Consider the following 24,111-nt stretch of genomic DNA (forward strand, 5'->3'; position numbering starts at 1 on the left):
GCATCAGAACACTTCCCGGAGCCTCCCTGGAAATGAGCACTAGCCTTCCTCAGCGGTAACCCTACACATGCCTCTCGAGAGTAAGTATGCTGAATTCTAGGTCTACTAAACACCTAGATAGAAAAAGAAGAAAACAGAGATAATTTGTATTACTTATGGGTAGAGAAGAACGGGAAACACAGGTAAGAATGAAAAATCTACTACCTTAAAATAAGTCTGTATCCAAAGACACATAAACAAAGTAACAAGGCACAAACCGGGAGAGGGTACCTACAATATCGGGAAAGGAATAACATTCAGCACACATAAAGATTTCTACAAATCAGTAAGTAAAAGAGCAGTAACCATAACAACAAGTGGGACAAAGATCTGAACAGGCAATTCACAGAAGCAAAAACTCAGGTGCCCATAAGGTATGTGAAATGATACATGACCTTATAAGTCAAACAGTAAATGCAAATGAAAGCCATAATTGTGTAACATTTTGTACTCATCAGATAGGCAAAAGTAAAAGGGGTTTATGATACCAAGTGTTGGCATGGAAATGGTGCAATGAAATTAGCATTTATGATGCAAATATAAATTAGTTAAAGCTCTTTGGAGGGAATTCAGTAATATTTTCTTACTCAAAGACATGCTTAACACACAATACAGCACTCATACCCTGTAGAGAAATTCTTGCTCTTGTAAAAAAAAAATGTTTCCTGTATCCAGTTTGTAAAAGCAAAAGACTAGCAACAACCTAAATGTCCATCAACAGTAGAATGGATAAACAAATGGTGACATATTCATGCAATGGCATGCGATACTGAAGTTAAAATGAACGAACTTGAACAACATATATCCACATGGATAAACCTCAAAAAACATTATATTGGGCAAAAAAAAAAAAAAAAAAAAAGGAAGCAGGGGAATGATATGTATAGTACAATTTTTATAAAGTTTGGAACTATGCAAAACAAAATTACATATAATTTGTGAATATATACACATGTAACATATCAAAACACATATGGGAATGATAAAAATCAAAATCAGAATAGTAGTTACCTCTGGGCAAGGAGGGAGAGGAATGGCAGGATAGGGTCCCCAGGGGGCTTCAGCAATAAATGTAATGATTTACTTTATATAAAACAGACCTAAATCAAATGTGGGAGCATGTTAAGATTTGACTGAGTGGTGAGCTGGTATTCTTGACATTATTTTCTATACTTTTATTAACTGGAAATATTTTTCTTACTTCTTTTTTTCAGTATGCTATTTGAGGCCTGGTGAGGATTTGACTTTATCTTCCATGTAGCAAAATTTCAGAGGCTTGTTAAAATCAAGCCATGTCTTAGCATTATTTATTGGTAGGAATAAAACCTATGGGGATACTTCCTACTTTTCTATACTTTCTACTTCCCAGAGATATATTATATGCATAAATAATTGTATAGTCTTAAGTGACAGGAAGAGTTTTGAATGAGCCCTAGTTTTCTAGTGTCTCCTGTATCTTGAGATATGACACTTTCAATCCTTGGCCAGTCAATAAAATTCTGTCCACACCAGACAGCTGAAGAGACAGAAACCATGGTCTAAGGTTTTACAAAAAGCAATGCAGTCAGGAAAGGCAGGAGCTAGTCTGACAGACTTAGCAGCTGCCTGTGGGAAGTGAAGGTGAAAGGCCCCACTTAGGAAAATCTGCTGGTTTTCATCTTTGAAAATAGCTAATAGTTTATCTCCTTAGGTGTGAGGTATTGTGCAAGAGGTGGTCAGCCATCGGCTAAATGTTTGAGCCTCAGAAATAATTTTTGGGGTGGTGTGGCTCATGTTGATGGGCTACTGGGGTACATGCTATGCTTGTGAAGTCGTCATCACCCAGTAATGGAAAGCTTTGAGGAGTTCACTTCTTAAAGTGCCTCCCACTCTTGGGAGGACACCATGACTATCAGCAGTGATGAAAACCTTGAGTAGATAAGATAAAGGTACACTCATAGGAGGTAAAAACCATATATGCACAGCAAAGGTCTTCGATGAGGTGACACAGAAGCGACAGTTCAAAATATGACAAATGGATGGAACAAGGTGGGGACATGCTGCTGCTTTTTCTCTTTCTCTCATGTTTTAAAAATTTAGGTATAACTTTCATACAGTAAAAAAACAACCAAGCCTGTAGCTTGATAAACTTTTACATATGTATACGCCTTATTGCCTAACCAAAGACATTTCCAGCATCCCAGAATGCTCCCTCATGTTCTCTTTCAGTCAATGAGAAGGTGAGTGCTCTTCAGCCTTCTATCGCTGAAGATTAGCTTACTGCTCAATCTGCTGTGAACATTCTTGTACATGTCTTTCCATGGTCGTATGCCCTCATTTCTCGGGGGTGGAATCTGCTCAAGGGCAGAACTGCTGGATCATGGCGTAGGCATATGTTTAGCTGCAGTAGAGATTGCCAGTTTTCCCATTTGGCTGTGCCAATTTCCGTTCCCACCTGCAGTGTATGAAAGTTCCAGTTGCTTCACATCCTCACCAACACTTGTGTATTGTCAGTCTTTTTAATTTTAGCCATTCTGACATCCTTGGGGTTTTCATTTACAATTCCCTCGATGATTAATAGGTTTATTAGATTTTTGGATATCCTCTGTATATACAGTGTGTGGTAAAGGTCAAGATTAACTTTTTCCCCCAGGTGGATATCCAAATGCCCGTTTATCGAGAAGATCATCCCTTCACTGAATTACAGTGCCATAAATCAAGTGTCTATATATATGTGTGTGTCTATTTCTGAACTCAATTCTATTGGCCTATTTGTCGCTGGTGCCAGTACCACACAGCTTTAATTATGATAGAATTAAACTAAGTTTTAATATCTTGAGGTTTAGATCTTCCAACTCTGTTCTTTTTCTTTAAAATGATTTTAGCTGTTCTAGGCCTTTTGTATTTCCATCTAACTTTTAGACTAAGCTTATCAGTACACACACACACACCCCACCCCTGCTGGGATTGTACCAATTCTATGAAGTAATTTTAGAAGAATTTACATCTTTTGAGTCTTTTAATCTAGGAACATGAGCTATCCTGTCACTTTTGAAGGCTTTCTTTAATGTGTCTTAAAATTGTGTCATTTTTCTATGTAGAAGACTTGCACATTTTTTGATAGATTTATTCCTAAGTGTTTAATGCTTTCCTTGATGCTATGGTAAATTATTTCATTAAAAATTTTTAATTTTTAAATTGATTGTTGCTGGTACATAGAAATATTAAAAACATTAAAAATAATTTTTTAAATACTGACCTTATATCCAGCAACCCTGTTAAATTTATATTCTAACAGTTTATTTGTTGATTCTTTTGAATATTGTCATACACAATTGTGTTCTGTGTTAAAAAGAACAGTTTGGTTTCTTCCTTTCTCATCCGTATACCTTGTATTTCTTCAAAAAATTTTTATTTTTATTTTTTTGCCTTACTGTTCTGGCTAGGACTTCAAGGGCACCGTGGGACAGAAACAGTGACAGCAGACGTCCTTGTCTTATTCCTAATGTCAAGAGAAAAATCTTCCTATACTTGACCATTAAGAATGATGTTTATTGTAATTTTTTTCATTGACTGATCCATTTGTTTCACAAGCTTGTTCAGTCCTCCCATTTCTAGTCCTTCACGATTCTGCTGACGGTTGTAAATGCCTCTGGAGAATTGTAGTGCCTGTCTCCTCACTGTGCGTGGCATAGAGGAGGACCCTTTGACTGAGTGACAGAAGAGGCTTTGAGCTCTCAGTGGAAAGGATGATCTCATAGAAATCAAGATGGGCCACAGCTAAATCAGACAGGGAAAAGTGAGTGGTTGGGTAGATCAGAGATTCACAAAGCTCTTTAGACAGAGAAAAGTGCTGTGCAAAAAGAAGAAAGCTCTACTACTATCTGAGCAGAAGCACATGCACAAAAAAGGAAGGAGAAAGTTCAGCTTCTCTGAACTCACGTTCTACAATCAGAAAATCTAGAAGGAAGTTAGCTGAATTGCAGAAGTATGGAAGTTTTGTGTTGATCCCAAAATAAAATTTTATTCTGGATTACACGAGTGGATATATGTGGGGGGTGGACCACTATTGTTTCTATAAAAATTTTGTTATTATGGAGAATTTCAAACATAGATAAAAGTCTACACAATAGTACAACGAATCCTTACGCACTCATCACCCAGCTGCAACCACCAGAGGCAGTCTGTCATTCTCATCTCACTTCATCTGTGTTTCTAAATCCTGTGGTTCTCAACTGGGGGTGATTTGGTCCATCCTCTCCAACCACCACCCGGATAATTGGCGATGTCTGGAGAGGTTTTTGGTTGTTAATATTGGGAGGGTGTTACTGGCAATAGTGGGTAGTGGTAAGGAATGCTGCTGACACCCTATAATGCACAGGACAGCTCCCACAACACAAGAGTCTCTGGCCCCAAATGTCAATAGTGCGAAGGCTAAGAAACCCTGTTGTATTCACTCCCTATCCCTTCAACTTAATTTTTTTTAGATAAAATTTACATATATTAAAATGAACAATTCTTAACTGTACAATTTTGACAAATGAATTTACCCCTGTAATCCATACCCTCTCATAAGTTTTTGTATATACCCTTTATCAGATTCAACAATTTTCCTTCTATTCCTAATTTGCTAAGGTTTTTTTTTTAAAATCTATCATATATAAGCATTAAATTTTATCAATCCATTTTTTTAAGGAGTGATTAAAAACACACTGCCACATTTAGGATATTTACCGCGAAGACCTATATGTGAAAATATATTCATCCTGCTTCCTATTTTTCCAACTGCAACGATGTACATACTATGTGATTTTCTTTTTCTCTTTCCTTGGTGTTTGGGCTTAAAAAAAAAAAAAATCTGAAACTTGCTTTACATATTTTTTTCCACATGGTTTTGAATTATGTGAATTTAAGTCAATATGGTAAAAATATGGTATATACATAGAATGGACTATTATTCAGCCTTAAGAAGGAAGGAAATTCTGAAGCATGCTATAACCTGGATAAACCCCGAAGACATGCTAAGTGAAATAAACCAGGCATAAAATAACAGCTGTTATATGATTCCACGTATACGAGGTACCTAGAGTAGTCACATTCAGAGAGACAGAAAATAGAATGATGGTTGCCAGGGGCTGAGGGGAGGACAGAATGGGGAGTGAGTGTTTAATGGGAACGGAGTTTCAGTTTGGGAAGATGAAAAACCCCTGGAGGTGGATGGTGGGGAAGGCAGAACAACAATGTGAATGTATTTAATACCACTAACTTGTACACTTAAAAAGGTTAAAACGGTAAATTGATGCTTTGTTGCATGTTTTATCCCAATAAAAAAGTCAATATAGCATATAAAGAGAATACAAAGGACAAGAAAATAATTTCACAGACATGAAATATATTGCTCAAAATATTTCCGACTCCCTCTGAGGACAGATCTAGAAGGGGCGTGTGAGAGTGTTTGGTTCAGTGTCCTCACTGAAACACATGGAAACTGAGCCCCGAGCAGGGAAGCCACTGCTTGTGATCACGGGGACCCTCAATAGCACAGTGGGGACCACAGCCGGGGTCTCAGGGCTCTTCCCCTACACCATGTGGTGCTGCTTTCTCTGTGGCAAGTTTGTGCAGATGGATTCCATCTCTGCTGTGTGCTCACTCACAGATGCCACGGCCATAAGACTAATGAATGACCCTGCAAATCCCACCAGATTCTCTGAAAATTGCCAACTAGCGAGAAGCATTACAAATACTGGTATGGTTCAGTTCCACATACCCTTGCAATCGCTCAAGAGGACTCCGGGGCCCAAGATAAATAATTCACTTTATACAGTAATTGGGAAGAGCAGGAGAATGTCTCCTTTCCTATTTTCAGCACAAGTATTAAAGAGTAATCTAAATGGAAGATCTCGTACCTTTGTGGCAAAGCAGAGGCAGTTGAGATGAAATGTTAGCTTTGAATTTATAGTTTTATTAAAGCTTGGATTATAGCTGCTATGAGATGTTCAGTCTATGATCATTTCTTTGTTAACTTCTTGATTCCCATGCTTCCACTGCCTGTGTGATCACACCTCCAGCTACATGACTGCCTGGGCTTCTAAGCCCAGATGCTTGAGGCAAGTATGGACCCAGCTAAACCCGAACTTCATGTGGGACTCCTTCAAGGGCCACATTGCCCTTTAGTTCCCACCCACGCCCTCCCCCAGGCTGAGCCTGTTGAGATCCATGCTCCCCTGTCACCTACTCATATTTGCCTGGGGTCTGAGAAAGTAAAACTCCAGTTTCACAGATGGTTTTCTCATCCACATCTCAAAGCAAAACTAAATACTGGCTAAATTGATATTTTTGAAGATATGGGCTTTGAGTCTGAGCTGATTATTTTAACATTCTTTTAAAGAAGAGAAAATCTGAGGAAAATAGATATGATATTGGATTTATGTGACAATAAGAAAATATCAGGGTTAGTAGACACGAAATCAGCTAGCAAGGCCTGGGCAAAGCTGCAATGTCATGAAAACATGTTTTCAACGAATCGATGTTGTGTTCCAGTGGCTTCATGTCTAGAGACAGAAACCTAGTAACTGAGAACTCTAAAGCTTCTTCTAGACACACAGATCGTAATCATGCCACATCCTCTCTGATTACACACAACAGTGAGGTGAACAGAATCAATTCCCAGTAAACATGCACTAGTGAAACTGGAGACACCATGTTAGGGCACTGGGCTGCTGTTTCTAATGGAGAGAATTAGTTCTACGCTTGTGATGTGCAAGAGGCAAGAGTTTCAAAACATTGAAACGTTATAGCCAGACATAGTCAGTGTCTGAATTCATGCAATCTCCCAAGGAGTTTTCTGGGACAATATTTTTGACTCTGGTTAAAGCTGGTCAGCCAGACAATCAGCGGCAAGCACTGACTAGGTGTTACTATGCGGGGAGATGGGAAATGAAAGCAGAAACAGAGTCGTGTCCCTGGTCCGAGGAAGCTTAAATTAGTTAAGAGCTGGCACTTGTTGAGGGCTTACTATGTGCCAGACATTGTGCCAAGTAGTTTCTGTGCATTATCTTGTTTAATCCTCGTAACTACTCTGTGAAGGTTAACCCCATTTTACAGACGAGGAAACTAAAGTGCTGGGAGGTTAAGTAACGTGACTAAGGACAAACAGTTGCTACACTGCAGACGGGATCCAGCCTCAGACCTCTGTGATTCTAAGCCCATGACCATACTGCCTTTTCACAACCTCGGAAGGCCACTCACTTACAAAAAGAATATAAAAACACACTGCCACTTATCAGATTTGAGAGATTCCTGATAGTCACAGGTATTACATCTCTGGCTGGATGCTTCCCGAGACCCATGATGCACTGGGCACATGCCAACTTGCCGCCTTCCTGACCAGCGCAGCTGAGAGCCCTGTGTGAGGGCAAGTCACTGAGCTGGGAGAGGGCTGGGCCTCTACCAAGTCGACTAATTCGGTGGAAGACCAGGAAATATCCTGAATGATACAACCTTCTTGCTTAAAAATGTAATTTGGGTTCTTTCAAATATAAAAAAATAGCTGAAATGGGATCACTAAGTGTTGCCTGGATAGAGCCTGGAGACTTATTTTAATGAATATATGAGATAATTTGTGACCAGTATATGAATCGTTTGCATTTAAGTACGCGTTTTTAGAGAATTAAGGGCTGAATTGTACTGTTTGCACCTTTTTAAAAGTGTCATAAACTACTCTCTGAACTCAAACTGAGTAGGTGGTGGCTGAAAGGAGGTGACCTGGCTGTCGCACTCCTGAGGGGATGCAATCTAAGAAGAGATGTCGTGGAGCACAGAATTCAAGTGGACAGAGTGGGGCTAATCCAGGAAGGCTTCTTGGGTGAGGTGAACAGTTTCTCAGCATCAAAAAGATAAGCCTTTTGCTACTCTTAAGTGATCTCTGTGTCAGCAACTACGGGATCCAAAATCATCAGAGCCTTTGCTGCTCCCTCTCCCTGGACACTTTTCTTCTAGTCTCTCTCAAGCCCCAGCTCTCAGAGAAGCCCTCTCTGACCTTCCAACGTAAAGCCATTACTTCCTCATGCCCCTAAGATATTTCTTCCCATCACCCAGTTTTATACCATTTAGCATACTTAAGTTGAAATTATCTTCTAATTTCTTTGTTAAATTGTATATTATCTGTCTTTTCTTCTCATCATGAAGGTGAGATCTTTTCTGTCTTGTTCACTGTGGTGTGCCCTGTGTCCAGAACTTGCTAGGTGATCAACAAAAATTTTTTTAAATAAATGGATGTCTGAATTAAGCCATCAGGTCATCCTACTATCCCCAAAGAGGGGGAATCAGCGATTTTATTTCTCTAGAGCAGATCTGTACTGGAAAGATATGTGTTTGATCTATGACCAAAAACATAAGGAAAAGGCCCTACACCAGTTTCATCTCACCTGTTCTGCTCCCACCATACTAATTGGCTTGCACTTGAAGAGGTGGGTGATGAACTTGGGAATGAAGGAGCTGTGGATAAAAAAGAAGTGACAAATTAGGCTTATTCTCTCTTCTGTAAAGAACTGCAGAAACAAATTTTTTTTAGGTCCCATTTTCTTCCATACAGAAACTGAGAATCGAAGTAGATACTTCTGTGGCCTACCAGCATCCATTGCTTTCTTTTTCTTTCCAGCCAAATCCTTGGCTTTATTTAGGTACACATGGCCTTGGGATGTCAAGGGGAAGTTGATCCCTCCTAAACTACAGAGACGAATTCTAATTAGCCTCAGCCAGCAGAGTATGGCATTCCCTTGGTAACTCTTGGTCCTGAGATGCGGACATGACCTAAGCTGGTCCAGTCAGACTGGAGGGAAGGATTTTACTGCATGGCTGGGGCAATGCTCTCTTCGTCTTTAGGGTATTCTTGTATTTGGTTGTCTCATGTAGAGCAGACATTTTTTCCACCTTTCTGAAGAGGAAGCCAGCCCCAAGGTCAGCAGGGTAGAGTCAAGAAACTGGGTCCTTCATGATGCTGAATCACTGAATCAACCCCCTTGGCTCTATCCCCATTCTGGGCTCCTGGGCTCCTGGTTATATGAAATAAAAAGTTCACCTTCCGTTCAAGTCAATTTGAGTCAGAGCTTCTGTTACTAGTAGCTGAAAATATCCTAACAGATATGAGAATGGAATATACATGAGGTAGTTACGGGATCTTAAATGCAAAAACATGCATACGAAATAATTGTTAAGGAGTAACTGTCAGATCAGGAATGAAATACATCATCTCTCCATATTTACTGGGGACTAAAGGGCAATCTGGGCCAGGTGTAGTGATAATGATGCTAGTTTGGGGAAAGAGAGAGAAATTTTAATAGGTCAGGAGGGTTTTTTAGAAAAAACTGCAGAGGCCTGAGTAGGGTAGGCTGGGTTGCGCTGATACAGAAGGTGTGGAAACTAGAAATGCCTATAATCAAGGCCAGGTCCAGAGTGACAGACCAGGTGTCCTAAGGGCCCAGGACCAAAGGAGGAATGGTGGCCATCAAGCAGGATGTGCAGGCTGAGAAAAAGGCTGGCTGGCACCCCTCTTCTCACTCTTCAAATGCTGCTCTCAGGCTTGTGAACTACATCCTCTCATCTCTCTACATCTTTTCCTCTACACTTGTGCCCACTCTAATTTCCAGTAACTATTGGACATCCCACTGGAATGGCCCACTGGTCCCTCAACCCAGCATGTCCATGACTCAGCCCTGCCCCAGAATCCAGGCCCAGTGGACTGGCTCTCATCCACCCGGTCACCCAAGTCAGAAACCGGGAGTTACCCAGGGCAGCTCCCTTGCCCTCAACCCCAATATCTAACCAATTACCCGCTCTTCCCCTGAACTCCCATATATGTCCTTCCAGCCATTCCCACTGCTGCCCTTTCTCACTTGAGCTCTTTCACTTGTTTCCTAACTGGTTTCCCAACCTTCAGCCTCATCCTTTGTAATCCACCTGCTGCCAAAGGGATTTATTTCAAATGCAAACATGATCAAAACCCTCTCCTGATTAAAACTCTTGTACAGCTGCAGACAAGGCCTTCCTTGCTTGTCTTGATACTCTGCCCACAGACTCATCATGCTAAGCCCTGGCACCCCATGCTTCAACCCGGTTGAGCACTTTGCAGATCCCATGCTTCCGCAGGCTATTTGATGCCTCTGTGCCTTTGCTTGCACTGTTCCCTCGGCCTGGAAGGCTCTTCCCTAAAGCCTGTGGGTCAGCATACACACGTCTCTTGGACTCTGCTCAAGGACATCTCTCCTCTGAGGCCTTTCCTCAGTCACCATATTCTTCCTACCACATTCTAGAGTCCACAGACCTCTGGCCAAACATCTAATCTACTTTATTACACTTAGTTGCTCACAAATAAGTGTTTCTCTCCACTTGACTGTAAGGCAAATGAAAATAGGGACCATGTCTATTAAGCCATAGCACTTAATTCTGTGTCTGGGACCTACTAGGTGCTCAAGGGAATGAGTGTTGAATAATAATGTAGCAGCTGCCACTCTCTGAATGTCAGCTTGGTGCTAGCACTGTATCAGGAAGTTTACACACGACTTCTCATTTTATCCCCCTCACCACTGTTAAGAGACTTGTCTTATTAGCTCCATTACTGAATGGAGGAGGATCAGCTTGGTGGATGAGGGAAGTCACTTGTGTTTCAAATAGTAGTTTCAATCCGGGGCGTGATCTGAATGTCTAAATAGGAAAGGCTGTTGCTTCAGAGACCAAATGGAGAGAAAAGGAAACACCTATAGCTCTGCAGGGCAGGAAGTTAAAGGGAAAGGAATTTAAATGCCAGAGATCAGATCTAGGGGAAGGTCTGCTGATCAGGAGGGAGAATAGGACGATTTAGAAAGGAGTTTTCAAACCAGAGCCGGGCGAAACAAGAATGTAAGATTGAATTGGTGACGAATCGCAACGGTACACACCGTTTATAACACTAAGTTACTTTACGTGAGAGTAGGCTTCGGTTATGCCCTTGAACTGGATGTGTGTGCTAGTCTACAGGGGGTGGGTGGGGAAAAATGTAAGGGACCAGGAACTTGTCTTTGGGGGAGAAGCTCCAGCAATGTAGGGGGTAAGTGCTAAGCGCTTCTCCAGCCGCTTGGGGTGGGGACAGCTATTGTTGTTGGCTGGGGAAGCCCACACCGCTGAGGTTTCTAGTCTTCCACTGGGATTCCACAGGCACGAGAGGGTCCCAAGGATTAAAACAGAAAGCCCCTTTCTATATCCCAGATTAAACTTTGCCAGATGTGACAGATGGGCATCCTCGTCCCAGCTCACCCGACATGGGCGTAGTAATAAAGTGAAAGGGCTCTGCGAGACTGTGAGCCGATGCCGGACTAGCCACGTCAATGGACCCGACTCACTTTAACGTGAACTCAATCAGATCCCTGTACAACCACTCTGGGGATTTTTGGCTATAGCAAATTTTTACAGAGATACTGTTTCTACCAGGTGCTACAGGGAGCACGTGATTTATCAGCAACACTTTTAACACACACTAACGAGCACCCAAAGAGAGAAGGGAATATCAACTCCTGGCTCATCTGCCAGACTGCAAACATCAAGGCCTCTCTGGAGAGTCCACTCTATCCTTTCCTGACAAACTGGAAACTGAAGCTGACACCACAAGCCACTCCATAATTGTTGTTCCTTAGGGATTTATTTGTGAGGGAGAGGAAAAGCCTTAATTGAATACAAACGGGGAGAGATTTGCGGAAGACAGAAACTTGGAGTCCTAGCTCACCCTTTGGGACTTGGATGAGAACAACCTAAATACAGTAGCGTGGTGTGGGCTGACCTTTCTGCAGCCCTTCCCTGAGAAGTTTGCCAAAGCTCTTGCTTGGTAATTGGACAGAGGCGGCACTGACCCGCTACAGTGTCTGGTCTCAGGGGAATTAGTGCTACAGCCAGATGCTGGCTCACTGGCAAGGGACCAAACTATTTCCCTGCTTCAAAACATCAAATGAGAAATGGCCACACACGAGGATGTGGCAGGAAGACATGCAGCTCAGTGTCACCCTAGCTATCTTTGCAAAGAAGCTCCCTGATTTGCTCTTACCAATGTCTAGTACCTTCCCTGGACTCGAGGACATCCACAGATGGGTAAATTCTGGTAGCCAGTAATAAGTACTGTGGGGAAGGAGGAAGAGAAGGCTCAAAAGAGACAGAACTGATGGTTCCTATTCTTAAAAAGCTTTTATAATCTGGTTGAAGAGACAAAATGTATATATGAAATCACTGAAAAAGAATTTTAACTATTCAAACAAGGGCGGAGGCAGGGGCACAGTTATGTCCACGTGATTCAAAATAACAGGGTCCTCCCGCTCATTTCTCTGTGCCTTGATGTGATTGCTGACTGGACTGCTGTGACTGTTACCTGTGACTTTAGTTTTACTGTTATGCTTCCCTTTGGGTACATAGAATTCGTTGGCCAGTTGCACCAGAATAAGCTCCAGCTGGATGGATGGTGGGGACACCTGGATTATGGGCATAGTTATGGTAAGTGTGGCATCAAAATAACCCAGGGATGGGAATGTGCCAGGACTTACTTTGCAAATTTAATGCAGAACTGAGTGAAGTATTTCCGCGTCGAAGCCAGGTTGTCACGGATGATGGGGACGTTCTGCTTAATGTGAAGAATGACAGAGGTGACATAGGGGCTCTGGTCACCAACGTGCTCCACATTCTGCCACTGCATCTGAAAACGGAGACCGGAAAAGCCTTTAGATCCCTCACAGGAGGACAGCCTTACTTGTTACCAAGGAATGGGCAGGGGGGCGTGGAAATCAGGCCATAGCTTGCCATCACAGCTGCCATTTTGTTTTGGAGAGTTTCTCTTACCCATCGGTCATGGCTGATTGTTAATTAAAACAAGTATGCCTACCTTATTCTTGACAGTGAGCTGTCACTCAGGCATCTTTTTAAACCCGGTCCCTTTCATGCTTGAAACAGCCTTCCCTCCCCACCTAATAGGCCATCTTCTAAAGGAACCCTCACCAGACAGATGGACTGGATCCTATTCTTCTGTCAGCTATCCCACCAGAAAGGGACTGTAGGAGAACAGGAGAGGGGCATCCATTTCTGAGCAGATGGCAGCTTGGGAGGCCAGAGAGGTGGCTGGGTTAAATGAAACGAAACACGGCCAAGAGTTAACTTATGCCTTTCTCTCAAGTAAATTGGGAGGAGTTGGGGATTTTTAAAAAAGGACACTAGAAATGATATGACATGTGAGACTTGCTTCGAAACATCTGGGTTGGAAGGAGTACATGAAACAAGATCAGTGAATCTGGGTGATGGCTACACGAGGTTCATTATACTGTTTTCTCTATTTTTGCATGTCACTGAAATTTTCCATAATAATACATTAGACTCTTACTCCTAAAACCTTTGGGATTCTGTCAGGATTTCAATCCAGGGAAAGGAGAGAGGCTCTCTGGCAACCCTGAAGGGGCAGGTCAGAGGGTAAGATAGGGAAGGAAACTGGGAGGATCGATGTGGTCCTTGACTAAGCCAGGAACAAACATGAGACCTGCTTGGCTCAAACTCTCACAACCTGAGCAGAATCAGGGGAAATGTTCTGGAGAACATCTACAGCAAAATGGAGAAAGAAGCAGTGTTGTAGTGTCTCTCCCCGCTTGGGTATACACACGAGAAGAGCTCCCCGCCTGTGAGAAGCGGCAGCGGATGGGCACGCTAATCCTGAAAAGAGTGGGCGTGTCCAGGAAGAACTCTGCTGAGTCAGCCTCTCAGCATGGAGCAGGGCTGTCTGTTAAAAAGATCCTAAGCCAAACACAAACCATATAAAATGCTCATAGAAGGAGGGCAGTAGTTCTGAGGCCTTGCTGTCTCTGGCAAGAAAACACTATGTTTATAGAGCTCTTGGGGAAAGGAAAAATTCAATACTGAGAGAACTTGTTTAAAAGAATCGTATGGTACATGGATGATTCCCCAGCTCCTAGGAAGCTCAGGCGACGCTATGTTTTCTCCCAATGTTTCTTCAAATCAGCAGATACTTATATTCTAAAAGCTTTAGGGATGCATAGGCACAGAACCACAGAAAAGCAGGAAGAGAGACGTCCATTCATGTTATACGAGTAGATAAGAAAACCAAGGCACAGAGACATTAAGTCTTATGCAAGGTTTCACTAGAAAGCTCCAGATAGAAAAGGGACTGCAATGTCTAGCTGGGGAAAAAATACATACAATGGAGAAAACAGGACAAAGGTCTAATATGAACTGACCTTATATGTTAATGCTTTGTTTATGTGTAATGTTTTCCTTATTTTCATTTATCTTATTCAAGAAACTTCTTTTTCCATTTGATTTTAGAGATCGAATCCATCTAAACAATGAGGACCCTAGGTGACTTTAAATGAGCTCATAGGGCAGGGCCAAAATTGACAAGTATTGTCAATGTGTACATTTCACCCTGTTTTCCCAGCTCTGCAGCAACACTCACAGCAGAATGCCCGGGGGAAACACAGTAAGCTGGGAAAGGAGCTGGACATCCCCACCCTACAATCCACATGAAGTGCTTCCAGTGATGACTACGGAGCTTTCCAAGTTGGCAGCATTTTATATTTCAACATCCCAAGAAGTTAATAGACAATTGTTAAACATTACAGTTCTCCATTCATAGAAAAGAAGACCATAAAGGGAGGTGGCGACATGCCCTGTCGTTGGTTACAAAGCAACTCTGAAACAAGCTGGAGTGTGGGGTGTGGGACTGCAAGTTCCCGCTGCTGAGCGAACTCCTCTTATTCACGAGTGGCCATGTCCCTTGCCCACATTTGGAATGCATGTGGAAAGATGGGATTTGCTTTAATACTTTAGCCAGTTACGACTCCCCCGCTACCAGAAGTGTTAGCAAAAGTCAAGTGGATTCGTGATTTTAAGTTTAAGTCAGCTCGATGAAGTAAGAAAACAATATAAAGTATTGGAGAACTAAGAAAGTTAACATCACTTTTACTATTTATTAGAAAAATGTGCAAAACACAGTTAGCACTGATGCTGTCCAGTCATTGCCTCAAATGGTAGATGACTTAGGGTTTGGATTGTTACGTGAATGTCCCAAGGCACCTACATTAGGACTTACCACATGCAGGTTGCTTTGTCTGGCACTTTGAATACATCATCTCATCTACTATTCATACATGATCTCATATAATATCATAGCTTGTAAATGAAGAAACTCAAGAAGTTCAAAGAGGTTAAGGTAACTTGCCCAAAGTCACAGAGAAGCAACAACCCAGATCTGTCTGAAGCCCAAGCGCTATACCAGGCTGCTTCCTAGACACTGACTAAAAAATAATTTTTTATAAAAGAATTTTTAAAAAAAGAATAAAAGCACTTACAGGGCCTTAGTTGAAGGTAAGCCTGGTTTCTCAGTGAGAAGTTAATGAAATATGTAGCGATCAACCAAAGCACTCTTTCAAAAAAAGAAACGACAGTAGCTTGTACTGGGAGAACAAACGTCATGAAAACCCATCAGTAGGAATAAGACTTCAAGTTTTCCAGGTAAACTTGGCACTTGACATTTAAAATTTACCCCTCCATACTTTAAGTTTTTCCTTTTGTGCTTTTTGTTTAAGAGGTGGGCTGGGTTGAATATTACTGGAACTACTTAAATCATAAAAAGAGGAGTTTGCAAATAAGTAGTAACTAAGATATAGAGGGTTGACAGAAACACAAGCAAGGGAATGATCAAAAAAACAAGGCTAGAGCCTCCAGGACCCCACATGTAGCCACAGGGACAGACTGTGGGGCCAGGGCATCACCAGTGCCCATGGTTTCTGTCGCCTAAGGAAGGAGTGTGTGGTTGATGGCCACACTTCCCAGGGACGGTTGTGGAGATAATCACTTCCCAGAAAGAACCCACTATAGCAGAGGATTCTGACCAATTCACTCATCAGAGAACCGAGCTCTGTAACCAGCTTACTACACAACCTGGTTTTCTCTATGGCTATATGAAGCTTGGAAAGAAGTATCCTGAGAAACCAATTTTCCTCAACTGAAAATTCAAATTCCCACCTATTCACTTTGATCACAGGGCTACAGATGTACAAAGCACACACTTAGACATTTGGATTCTGGAAACACTTCAGACAACTGGAGTCTAGTGTTATGGTTTAGGGTGCTGGGACAGTGGCCCCAAGCAATGGCTGTTGCTCAGGCGAGCCCTTTTGCTCAGGGCTTGCCCGGGCTACTCTTACTCATACAACAAGCATTTGCTGTATTTATCGGTACCATCTGCATGTGTAACACTGGACCAAACCTATGTGGGGAATAAAAAGGGAGAAGGAATGTTTTTCAAGCACCTGCTACCATGTTTCCCCGAAAATAAGACCTAACCGGAAAATAAGCCCCAGCATGATTTTTCAGGACGACATCCCCTGAACATAAGCCCTAATGCATCTTTTGGAGCAAAAATTAATATAAGACCCAGTCTTATTTTCGGGGAAACATGGTATGTACCAAGCACCGTGACTGACATTTTCACATGGACTTACTACTTACAATAATGCAGTGCTTTACAGATGATAAGATAGTCTAGAGGACAACAAATGACTTGCCTAATGAAGCGTAACTGAGAACTTAGCAGGGCTGAGATCTAGAAATTGGTTCACCTAACTTCAAAGTTCACTTCTTTCCATTTTACCATGCTTTCCAAAAGAAGTGCTGCCACCTAAATGAACTTGAAATTTGCTGAAGGAACCGGAGCAAGCAAACTCTACATATAGTGTGAGATTGTGTGTGTGTGTGTGTGTGTGTGTGTGTGTGTATGGTAGTGGTGATGGTGGTACAGACGAGAAGGAAGGAAGGATTCTTCTTATCTCTTTGGTCAAGGATACATGTTCCTTAACTCCAAGGGGAAAACCAAGAAAATTCAGAATACGAAGTGAAATAACAAAGGTTTTAAGAAGATTTACATATATATATGCATATGTGTGTGTGTGTGTGTGTGTGTGTGTGTGTGTGTGTGTATATCTCCACTCACTGCTTGGCTAATGGAAAGGTGAATTTATTCAATCGTTTGTAAAAGCAATTTGAAAACATCTATCAAAAATCTTAGCATTTTAGATTTTCCAGTCAAGCTGGTGGAGTAGGTAAATGCTGTGCTCATCTCCTCTCACAACCACATGAAAATTATAACTAAACTACAGAACAACCATCACTGAGAATCACCTGAAGTCTAGCTGAACTGAAGTCCTACAAATAAGGACATACAGAAGAAGCCACCTTGAGACTGGTAGGAGGGGCAGAGATGAGGAATGGACTGGTCCCACATCCATGTGTGACCATTAAAAATTGGGAAGGATAACTTGGCTGTAGAGGTCCCCCTGAGGGAAGCGAGGGGTGCCAGCACCACACCAGGCTACCCAGGCCCAGGTGTTCAGTGTCAGGGAGAGAAGACCCCATAACTTCTGGCTGTGAAAACCAGCAGAGATTGTGGGCAGCTGCAGTACTAGGTGCTTCTCTTAAGTGGCCTGTGCATGGACTTACTCACTGATGGACTCACTAGCTCTGAGCTACAGCACTGAAGCAGCAGATCAAAAGGCATCAGGGACATATGGGGAAGAACTGGATTGTCTGGTTTCAGAGTGAGGGCTGGAGCGGCAGCTTTCTCCTGGATGGAGGAGCTGGAGGAAGCCACTGTTCCTTTGTTGAGCTCACCCCCTCCCAGTGTGCAGACACATGCGGCAACCATATCTGAGACTCCATCAACCTAGCTAACACCATTTGTTCACCCAGTCCTGGTGATTCTGAAACCCTACCCCACACAACTTTCAGGCACACCCATGCCACTTCCAGTGGCTTTTCCATACAAATGGCCTGCCATGGCTCATGCTGCAGCTTTTCCTAAAATCCCTCAAAAGTTCACAAAACCCAACAAGCAGCATGTCTCGCTTCAGCGTGTCCTATACCTCTGGCTGAGCAGCCCTAAGCCCAGCACTGGTGATAGCTGGCCTTGGTTTATGGCTTGGCCTCTTGAGGCACTTCCAAACACAGTGTGGACAGTGGTCATCTGCAGATTGCTTTGTGGCGCATACCAGGTGGCTCTGGGCAGGGCACAGTCTGCGGCTGAACTTGGCCTATAGTAGGTCCCCTCCCAGGAGGCCCTGGGGCTGGCATGCTCAGTGGCCAGCTTCAGACCGAGATGGAACATCACCCAGCTGCCTCCAAGGATGACACACCCAAAGGGCAGACAGGGCAGGCGCCAGAGCCCTGCAAAGTGAATCCTGCTCTGTAGGGCCAGCTCCTGCACAACAGCTCCTCCACTGTGGGAGTGGCTCGTCCTCACAACCAAACAGCCCAAGGGTCAAACCCTCCCATTGACATGCAAACACCAACCAAGACTAAACTACAACAAGAGGGCACACAACTCACACAAGGGACACACCTGGAGCACCCGGCTCTGGTGACCAGGGAGACTGTGCCACTGCCCCCCACAGGACACCTACTACGTAAGGCCACTCTACAAAGACCAGGACACATAGTAGCTCTACCTAATACACAGAAACAAACACAGGGAGGCAGCGAAAATAGGGAGCAAAAGAAATATGTCCCAAATAAAAGAACAGAACCAAGGTCCAGAAAAAGAACTAAACAGAATGTAGACAAGCAATCTACCAGATGCAGAGTTCCAAACACTGGTTATAAGGATGTTCAGTGATCTCAGTGAGAACTTCAACAAAGAGATAGGAAACATAAAAACGGAGATAAAAAACATAAAAAAGAACCAGTTAGAAGTAAATAAATACAATAACTGAAATAAAGAATACACTAGAGGGATTCAACAGTAGATAAATAAAGCAGAGGATCGAATCAGTGATTTAGAACATAAAGTAGCAGAGAACACCTAATGAGAACAGCAAAAAGAAAAAAGAATCCAAAAATATGAAGACAGTTTAAGGGACCTATGGGACAACATCACGCGTATTAACATTTGCATCATAGGAGTACCAGAGAGGGAAGAGAGACAGCAAGGAGTTGAAAACCTAGTTGAAAAACTAATGACAGAAAACTTCCATAACCTGGCAGAGGAAATGGATATTCAAGCCCAGGAAGCGCAGAACGTCCTAAAATGATGAACCCAAAGAGGCCAACTCCAAGATACATCATACTTAAAATGTTGAAAGTTAAAGACAAAGAAATAATCTTACAAGCAGTAAGAGAAAGGCAGCTAGTTACCTACAAGGGAGCTCCCATAAGACTGTCAGCTGATTTCTCAATGGAAAATTTGCAGGCCAGAAAGGATTGGCACAAAATATTCAATGTGATGAAAAGAAAGGATCTATAGCCAAGGTTACTCTACCCAGCAAAGCTATCATTTAGAATTGAAAGACAGACAAAGAGCCTCCCAGACAAGAAAAAGCTAAAGGAGTTAATAATCACACCAGTATTACAAGGAGTGTTAGAGGGACTTCAATATGAAAAAAAAAGATAATTAAACAAATTACTAATCAAATGTCAATAACTACATATCTAGCAACAATTACTTTCAATGTAAATAGATTAAATGCTCAATCAAAAGATTGGGTGGCTGAATGGATAAGAAAACAAGACCCTTACATATGTTGCCTGCAAGAGACTCACTTCATATTGAAAGACACACACAGACAGAAAGTGAAGAAATGGAAAAGATATTTCATGAAAATGAAAACAAACAAACCAAAAAAAACACACAAAGGCTCTAACAAGAGACAAAAGGGACCCAGTAATCCCACTTCCGGGTATTTATCCAAATAAACCCACAACGCTACTTTGAAGTGATGAGTGCATCCGTATGTTCCAATGCAGCATTGTTTACAATGGCCAAGATGTGGTGGCAGCCAGGGTGTCAATCAATGGATGAATGGATAAAGAGGAGGTGGTACATATACACAATGGAATACTGCTTGGCCATTAAAAAAGAATGAAATCTTGCCATATGCAACAACATGAATGGACCTAGAGGATACTGTGTTGAGCGTAGTAAGTCAGATAAAGACAAATGTCACATGATTTCACTTGTAAGTGGAATCTAAAGAACAAAAGAAACAAATGAAACAGAAACAAACTCATAGATACAGAGAACATTTTGATGGATGCCAGATGGGAGGGGGGTTGGGGGGATAGGTGCAAAAGGAGAAGGGATTAAGAAGTACAAATTGGTTATTACACAGCAGTCATAAGTAATATAGTCAGTAATATGGTAATAACTAAAATAAATAAATAAAAATCTTAGCATTTTATATAGTTTTTGATTTCTGCAATTATTTTAAGGCAACTAATCTGAAGTTAATAATTATGAACGTTTAGAAACACACACACACGTTCATTCATTGCCAGACTGTTTATAAATGTGAAAAATTGGAAATAACCTAAAAATCCATCAAAAGTGAATTTTAAAGGAAGTAGTAGATATAGTACTTAAAATGAGGAAATATGAAGTCCACCAGTCATGAGTTCTAATACTGTCTGTGCAACCTGCTAAATGTGTGACTTGGGCAAGTAAACTAACCGCTCTAAGCCTTGGTTTTCTCAGCTATAAAACTGGGATAATGATAATACCTAAAATCTATATAGTTATTGGCAGACGATGCATGCATTGCTCTTAACATAGTGCCTGGCATGTATTAATTCCACGGTAAATGTTAACTATTATTATGACTTTAATAATAAATACTCTGCTATGGAATACTATGCAATCATTAAAATATTGTAGTTCTAGATTAAATGACACAGAAAACTATTAGAACCCGCTAAATGAGAAAAACAGCAGGTAAAGTCTGAACTTACTTGATTTTTAGAAATATATGCATTAAAAAAAAGGACTGAACTATATCCATTAATTGGAATTATGGGTGATTTAAAATTTCTTTTTTTAAAAAATCTGTATTTTCTATAATGAAGGTGATTTTCTTTGGTCATAATGGAAAAAAAAAAAACTTTTATAAAAAAAGATGTGCTTTGATTATTGGTGGAAAGTGAACTTGAAGATTTCCCAACCATGCTGTTCTGTGTCCTCCTGAAATAGAACTACATTTTAATAACTGAGGAAAATGAGAACAGCTTTGAAGACTGTTCTAGCTATTTCAAAATGTCTTTGGGGGATAGTAATGCAGTGTCCTAAATTAGTACATGTTCATAATCTTAAAATCTAATAGAAATTACATGCCAGACTGTAAGGAAATTTAATTTGTTCAGTTTCTTCCTTCTGGTTTGTTCCAAAACTACCATTAATGGGCAAAAAGCTAAGTGTGTTTGATTTTGGAAAGAGAGATTCTTTCAACTTCATGATGTTTGTAGCCTTAGGAAAAAGGAGGGGACCAGGGGACCAATGGACCCTTTAAAGGAAGCCATAGAATTAAAAAAAAAAAAAAAAATCCCACCTCTAAGGCCATAATCAGACATACTAATTTCTAAGGATTTACAGAATTTACATTTAAAAAACAGAGTTCTTCTAATTTCCACCAAAACACTTTAAACAACTGCCTTTTCAAGAACCAGGAGACTTGGATTTATTTCTGGCTTCACTGTTATTAAAGCTTTATGGCTTTGGACATATTATGAAAAAGAAAACAAATAAACACACCAGCATGACAATTCATGAGTTTTCAGGGAGAAATATGCAAAGCAGACTGGAATACTTGGGTTGGCTGATCAACCTATTTTTCTCCCCTGTTGGAAAGTCATGGTGTCAGATAAAAAAAAGCTGAAGACAAATATGTAACAGGATGCTTGAGAATGCTTAAAGAACTCATACTCACGTATGTACGAATACTCATGTGAATCTAGTAGTACTGGGCACACACTGACTTATCGCTCTTTCACTTTCAAGCAAGTCATTTAAGCTGCTTTTGCCTCAGTTTCCACATGTGCCAAAATGACTTAGTCTCATTCTGTATATATGATGTGGTACAATCCTGCATGGAGAGAGACCTGAGTTTGAATCCTGGCTGTGGCACCGGGTAGCTAAGAGATCATGGATAAGTGACTTAACTTCTTTGAGTTCCAGTTCCCTTATCTGTGAAAGGGAGAAGGAAATAACTACCTTATAAAGGAAATAGCTTAGCCACTTTATAAATTTATCATCAGAATTAAATTAGGAAGTGCACTTGGGTGTTGATTTCTGGTAAGTGCTCCATAAATGATAACTTATTACCATCTCATAGATGTTATGTAAGAAAATAATGCAAATATGGGAGGGGAAGGTAGTAATTTATTTTTTTTTTAAAGATTTTATTGGGGAAGGAGAACAGGACTTTATTTGGGAACAGTGTGTACTTCCAGGAATTTTTTCCAAGTCAAATTGTTGTCCGTTCAATCTTAGTTGTGGAGGGTGCAGCTCAGCTCCAGGTCCAGTTGCCATTGCTAGTTGCAGGGGGCGCAGCCCACCATCCCTTGCGGGAGTCGAAACTGGCAACCTTGTGGTTGAGAGGCCGCGCTCCAACCAACAGAGCCATCTGGGAGCTCAGCGGCAGCTCAGCTCAAGGTGCCCTGTTCAATCTTAGTTGCAGGGGGCAGAGTCCACCATCCCTTGCGGGACTCCAGGAATTGAACTGGCAATCTTGTGGTTGGTTGAGAGCCCACTGGCCCATGTGGGAATCGAAGCAGCAGCCTTCGGAGTTAGGAGCATGGAGCTCTAACCGCCTGAGCCACCGGGCCGGCCCCGAAAGTGGTAATTTTGATATAACCTAGCAGCAACACTACTACTATTTCAAAGATACAGTTTCAGAGAGACCAGTAAACTCTCATCATATTTCACTTCCTCCACGTGGGACTGGCCTGTTTAAGGCCACTCCTGCCTATGTTTTCTGCTAAACTTTGACCCTCTGTGTTTTCCTCTCCTTTTCCAGCAGCAGGGCTCTTGCCTACACCTAGGGGAGCTAATAGCTGGATGTGGGCATTCCCTGATTCTGACCGTTCTTCACTCAGCTCTGGGATGCTACTTGTTGAAGTAAGAAGCCCTGCCATTAGGTACCATCAAGAAGCATCCCACCATCCTCAATGGCACTTGTATGCACCTAAAGAGGTCAGGGTCTACGATCTGGCCATTTCCTATAAAGACACCCAGGTTTCCTACTCTATGTCTACCTGCCTCACACAGCTACAGCTGTTCAGTGCAGTTTTCTACGTCTCACGTTATCACCATTCTTTTGGTTAAATGACCTTTAATTCTTTCTTCTTCTTGCCTTCTTCACCTTCAAGGGAGTACAGCAAGTTCTCAAATAACGTTTCATTCAATGTCATTTTGTTATAGTGCCATAGGCATTTAACTCTTGTTTATATCCATTAGCCTATGGTAAAACTGGTTTCGTTGTATGTTTTTTCACTTAAAGTTGCAGAACCTATCAACGTTAAGTGACTTACTGTACTATTGTTAAGCAAGTACTATGCTATACCATGTAGATCCAAAACTGAATAAGCCTTCAAGTTGCTCAAAGCTTAACAGGGGAGACAGAGATATAAAAATAACTGAATAACAAAGTAGAGAGGAATCTACATACTATAGTGTCTTGAGAGAGAAAGAAACTCTGGGTAAGACAAAAAGAAAATGATGACATTGCAAGGTACTCAAAATAGCCAAACAAACTTGAAAAAGAACAAAGGTGTTAGACTCACGCTTCCTGATTTCAAAGCTCACTACAAAGCTACAATAATCAAAACAGTGTGGTATTGGTCTAGGGATAGACATATAGATCAATGGGATAGAATTTGGACAGTCTAGAAATTAACCCATACGTCTATGGTCAACTGATTTTTGACAAGAGTGTCAAGACCACCCAATGGATAAAGACTTCTTTTCAACAAGTAGTACTGGGACAGCTGGAAATATAGATGCAAACGAATGAAGTTAAATCCTTACTTCACACCATATACAAAAATTAACCCAAAATGATCAAAGGCCTAAATATAAGAGCTAAAACCATAAAATGCTTAGAAAATACAGGTGTAAATCTTTATAATTTTGGATTAGGCAACGGTGTCTTAACTATGCCACCAGAAGCACAAGCACTGAAAAATAGAAAAATCGGACTTCATAAAAATTAAAAACTTCAGTACTTCAAAGGACATGATCAAGAAAGTGAAAAGACA

The 24,111-nt window shown here is 41.5% G+C and overlaps 1 protein-coding gene across 1 annotated transcript in view; it reads right to left on the reverse strand.

Moving 5' to 3' along the window:
• VPS53 (VPS53 subunit of GARP complex) overlaps window positions 1-24,111 on the reverse strand; it is a 134,631-nt gene that overhangs the window by 10,831 nt on the left and 99,689 nt on the right. Inside the window, exons 18-19 of the mRNA XM_074319960.2 lie at window positions 12,579-12,727; window positions 8,445-8,514 (exon numbers count right to left, since the gene is read on the reverse strand). Of these exons, the coding sequence (XP_074176061.2) occupies window positions 8,445-8,514; window positions 12,579-12,727 (219 nt within the window). The remainder of the gene's footprint in view (window positions 1-8,444; window positions 8,515-12,578; window positions 12,728-24,111) is intronic.

This window comes from Rhinolophus sinicus, chromosome 12 (genome assembly GCF_057876585.1).
Source record: "Rhinolophus sinicus isolate RSI-liver-muscle chromosome 12, RSI-T2T, whole genome shotgun sequence".
NCBI classification, from domain to species: domain Eukaryota; kingdom Metazoa; phylum Chordata; class Mammalia; order Chiroptera; family Rhinolophidae; genus Rhinolophus; species Rhinolophus sinicus.